The sequence below is a fragment of the Prosopis cineraria genome, unplaced genomic scaffold (genome assembly GCF_029017545.1).
Source record: "Prosopis cineraria cultivar Desert tree isolate PC_DT_omini unplaced genomic scaffold, ASM2901754v1 PC454, whole genome shotgun sequence".
In the NCBI taxonomy this organism is placed as follows: Eukaryota; Viridiplantae; Streptophyta; class Magnoliopsida; order Fabales; family Fabaceae; genus Prosopis; species Prosopis cineraria.
The window spans coordinates 7,269-12,476 of NW_026555779.1; the positions used below are offsets into that span (position 1 = coordinate 7,269).

Genomic DNA, 5,208 nt, shown 5'->3' on the forward strand with positions numbered 1-5,208 from the left:
GAGGATTCAAATTCATATTGAATACAATATAAAAGTCACATTCTATTAAGCCAACCTTTTTCATAAAGATGTACATACACCACATAATGTCCGGAGACAAAAAAGAAATAAGTGAACTTCTATTTAGTCTCAGTACGGGCCATTTTCTAGTCAATATATATATAGTAAAGCACATCAAAACACTGTAGATCTGCAATGTTATGAATAATGCTTTGCTATTTTTAATTTTTTCTTTAAGTGTGATTTGAAAAAATGGTTAATAGATATATCGTCAAAAAATTATAAATATAATATCTGTAATAAAAAAATATCTATAAATAACGCATACTCCCTCTTATATGTACAATATTTTGAAGATAACTTGAATGATTTTTAGATAACACTTACTCCCTTTGATCTTATTTATAGGGTGAAGAAAAACTTTTTTGTTTCTGCTTATGATTCACATTATTAAATGTTTATCTTATTGAATGTTAGAGAGAGAAAATATATTATTAAAATATGTATATTTAATAAGGGTAAAATTAAAAAATTAATTAAATTTTTAGACAAATTTAATGAATTTTAAAGTTTTACTTGATAGAAAGGGAATAAAATCAAAACTTGTGTTAAAGGACTAAAGAAATAATTTAGCTTATTTTTAAAATAAAATAGAAATATTTGAAAGTAAGATAAAATAGAGAAGAGGGCAAAATAAAAATTGTTCATTATTTTTTTTTTAAAAAAAGTGAGCATAAGTGAAACCCATGATAAAAAAATGTGAGTGTGAGACATGAGAATTTTTAAATAGATTGGATGCATTACGTCATTTGTGATTTATCTATTAGAATACTTTAAGTTATCTAAGTAAAATCTTACGTGTCATTATTTTAATTAATTTTATTCTTATAATAGAGTGTATAATTAATTTATTGTGTTTTTTCTTTCTATTATCATTAATATCATAATTAATTTATATTTAATATCATCTAAATATTATGTTTTTACTGGACAAATAAAAAATGATGTAAAACACTTAGTCTACTTAAAAAATTTTCATGGGACACACCATTAGAAAAAAATGGGATGAATGTAAAACTCGTAATTTAGTTAATAAAATTTATTTTTATATGTAGAATTTTTTTGCTATATATATTTTCATTTGTAAATTTTAAACATTTAGATAAGGTATAAAAATATGATTTTTATATTTTAAAAAATCACGTAAGAATCATAATAAAAATTGGGTGGAGACGTTAGATTCTTAATAAAAATAATATATAGGTGTTAAATATACAATAGAATTTAGAGATTACCTAGATAAAGTATAAAAAGTACATTGATAACTTGGTGATTTTTGTTTTGAAATTTAATTTACTCAAAATAAAAATTATAAATAATATATTTCATCACTTTTAAATTTTATTTGTATAAGATAATAAACTGAAGAATAAAATAAAAATTTAATTGTTTTACAAATAATTTAAAATTATTTTACTAAAATTATAAATTTTAAATGAAAATAAGTATAAATTATGTTGAGTAATCTATCTCTTATTATATTAAATTCTTATTCCGTTAATTAACCAAAAAAATTCATATTCTATTTATTTTTTTTTACATACATATTTAAAATATTATTTAGAAAATTTATATATTTAAATTTATTAAAATAATAAATACATATTTTTATAATTATTAAATTTAAAAAATAAATAAAAATTTAAAAGCATATATCCTTGAAATGTTTTGGGGTAACATAAATAATTTTTAGATAATATTTCTATTTAAAAATTTATTTTAATTTAATATATATGACTTAAATGTTAATTGGGTGGATGAAAATAAAAAATTAAAAATATAAGAAATGATTGTATTTGTATTTATTAATTTTAAGGGATGCTTGTTTAAATTTTAAAAGTAGAAAAGAAGTATCTACAATTAAGATAAAGTAAAGGGAGGACAACACATTTTACTTTAAATTATAAATACTTTAAAATTATTTTTAAAACTTTTAAATTTTGTATTTTTATCTTTTATATACTAAAAGATAAATCTAGTTTTATGTATAATATAATGTTATAAATGAACACACACCCCGCTCGTAAAGAAGAAGTATTGACCAGAAAAAAAAACAAAAAGAAAAGCTATATTAGTAAAAAATGATTTAAAAGCATCACAACCAGCCTCAACTATTTTTTAGTCTTTACTAAACTTATTTTTATCCAAATCGTGACCCTTACTATAAATGGTAGCCAAAAAATGCAGGACCTTGCTCTGGCATTGCTATACTTAACCACAAAACCAGCTATTTTCTTTCTCAAATTGTAATCTATCGATTAATAGGTCACAACAGAATGAATTTCAACTTTTGTGAGTCGCTTTAATATATGACTTCAGTTTCTATTCAAAAACTTGTGTTCCCAACGCCTCATTGACAAGCATTTCCAGGTAAATCTTTCATTGCCAGGTCAAATCTCAGGGATTTGATCCCTTTATGATCATTTTCCTTACCTTGTTGCTCATTCAACTTCTAATTAAGAACCGGTTTGGGGGCAGAATCTTCTAGAACAACAAAATTCGGAAGCTTGTTGTCCTGATCTTGAAAGCATATATGCAAACACCTTGCCTGCATGATGATTGAAATCTTGAAGCTTCTCTGGTTTAACAAACCAAAGATGGTCAATCATCGTTTTGTTCAAGGCAGCATAATGGGGTTTGCCTATTTTGTCTCTTCTTGATCAAAAGAAACAAGTTCAGATTCAAATGTAAATATTATAGTCAGTCTATCTGCAGGAAGGCTCAGTTCAACTGTTCAAGGTTACCCAAATTGTGTAGTCAATGGCTAGGAATTTTGCAGAAGCTGCGCCTTTACCTGCTAAAGAACAGCATTCTATTACGTTTGTGTATCAGATCAAACAACCTCAGATATGTCGAAGTGTGATGGCGACATGGAGCAAGGACCTCACTGACCATTCTCTCTGCATCAGCATTGAAAACCCAGCACAGCAAAACCCGTACAATTGCAAGATCGACTCAATATTCAAACAAAACTGGGGGAAAAAGGGCCTAAAAACCTTGGAAATTCAGGGGAATCGAGTGGACATATTCTGGGATTTCCGGCACGCGAAATTCTCCATAGACCCACAACTTCGTTCAGATTACTACGTTGCCTTGGTGCACAGAAAGGAGACGCTTTTGTTCCTAGGAGATTTAGAGAAAGAAGCTCATGAAAGAACCAGGTCAAGACCATGCCCAGAAGAAGCTGTATTGCTGTACAAGAAAGAGATCGTGTACGGGAAGAAGATGTTCTGCACGAAAGCGATGCTTCAGGAAGGCAAGAAGGAGCATGAAATTGTGATAGAGACGTCACTTTCAGGGCCTGAAGATCCAGAGATGTGGGTGAGCATAGATGGGGTCGTGGCCATGAGGATCATGAACCTGAATTGGAGGTTCAGAGGGAACGAGACGGTGATCGTGAACAACTTGTGTGTGTTACATCATTTGAAGCCTGAAAACTAGGTTGGCTCTAAAAAACAGGGACTTGATGTTAGGTTGTTCAAGTATTAGTGGATATAAAACAATGTGGGAAGTCCCATATCGAATAAAGTTGAGTTTAATAAGTCTTATATACTCTTTATTTGATAAAACTTGTTAGGATTGGGCTTAATAGCTAGTCTTATGTCGTATCACTTGTTAGGAATGGGGAGTGACCACCTAAGAATGGGGGGAGAGGAGAGATGGGAAAGAGCAACGGAAGAACGTCACATTTTAACTCAAAACCTCAAGGCTTAAGTGTATGGGTCATTTCTCTTTATTTTATATTAGTTATTAAACTCAACTTTATTTGATGTGGGACTTCCTATGTCATCTTATGTCCACTTGTACTTGAACAATCTAATAAGAAGTAATTTCAGGTATAGACAGCCATGGAAGCTCAGAACAAAACGCTTGCAATGCATATAGATTGGGTTGGCCTTGGTGTCATTAGGTGTTTCCCATGCCTTATTTGAGGCTGCTGAATTGTTGGTTGAATAAATGTGTTGAATACTGTTACATGTTTTCTCTGTGGCTCAGCGGATGCATCAATCTCCTCTTTTTCACTAAAAGTTTTGTTGGATGTGTTTGATGGTTTACTGGTCATCAACTGCTCCCATATTGTCATCAAGTCGGGGAACTGCACCAACTATATGTTCTTTGACATTTTAAAGTGTATGAGGTTATCATTTATTGGTAAAAAAAAGTTAAATTCACTGTTAACAACTGCTCTATTTGTAGTCATTAGAATCTTTTATTACTGAAGTATAAGTGACTTTTGCAAGAGGTGATGTGGTGTCCCTGTTATCCGGAGGTACAAGTTTCTAGTGCATTGTTGACATCAATACAGGGGCATTTGATTCTCAGATGTTGTCTTCCTTGCTTCCAATTCTGAATAATAAATTTGAAGATATCCTCTTAGAGTCTTAGTTGTTCCAATATCCCAGATAGAATACATGTGTAGCTATTGGATCCTATCCTAGGAACAGGTTTGTCGTTCTCATATTGCATGATTTTCGTTTCAGTTTTTAGGTCGTCATCCATCAGTTCAAATTTTCCTTGCTACATCAGATAGAGTATAGAAAAACTGTTTGTAGTCCCCTGCAACTTAGTTCTAGAACTTTTGATATTTGGTCTGTTCTTTTCCATTTGCATGAACTTTCAAATATTTTCTTCCTTAGGTAATCTTCTGTTCAAGCAATTGCTTTGCTTATCAGAAAGGGTGTACCAGAGTCCAACATGACATTTCTGAATCTCATATCAGTAAGCAACTGGCTCATGATTCATCTGCCTATTTCTCTCACTATATTTTGTTGTTTTTAAAAATATCTCGAGCCTCTCCAGCAAAAAGAAAATACCTCAGACCTCGGGTGGCCCTAATTGCAGTTTGCTTATTATCTTTCCAGGCACCTCAAAGTGTGCATGTGGTGTGCAAAAAAAAAACCAAAAAAGTCCAAGAATAAAAATTTATTGCAGTGACCAACAAGTGGTGGCAAAATCCACATTAATTTTGGATGATTTGATGCTCTAAATGTCTGTTTTAAATCAATTTTGACAATAATATTATTGAGATTTCTTTTACAGTTACTTCCCACCAAGATTTGTATATACAATAATGAATATATATATTTATATAAGTTTAATTTTGTTTTGGTTAGATATAAGATTGCTTCTTGAATAGCCAAGGAGCTT

The 5,208-nt window shown here is 30.0% G+C and overlaps 1 protein-coding gene across 2 annotated transcripts; it reads left to right on the forward strand.

The window, feature by feature from the left end:
- Positions 1-2,317: 2,317 nt before the first annotated feature.
- Positions 2,318-4,191, forward strand: LOC129297165 (uncharacterized). Of its 2 annotated transcripts, none has more exons than XM_054935528.1 (2): positions 2,318-2,430; positions 2,776-4,191. In XM_054935528.1, exon 2 carries the CDS (start codon positions 2,821-2,823, stop codon positions 3,499-3,501), a length of 681 nt encoding a protein of 226 aa, XP_054791503.1. In that variant the 5' UTR covers positions 2,318-2,430; positions 2,776-2,820; the 3' UTR covers positions 3,502-4,191. The 2 variants fall into 2 exon arrangements, with proteins under 2 accessions (XP_054791503.1, XP_054791502.1); XM_054935527.1 differs by having other exon boundaries at positions 2,344-2,430; positions 2,539-4,190.
- Positions 4,192-5,208: the final 1,017 nt, after the last annotated feature.

Excerpts from the sequence above, each read along its gene's own strand:
- LOC129297165 (XM_054935528.1), top strand. The coding sequence starts at position 2,821 with ATGGCTAGGAATTTTGCAGAAGCTGCGCCTTTACCTGCTAAAGAACAG.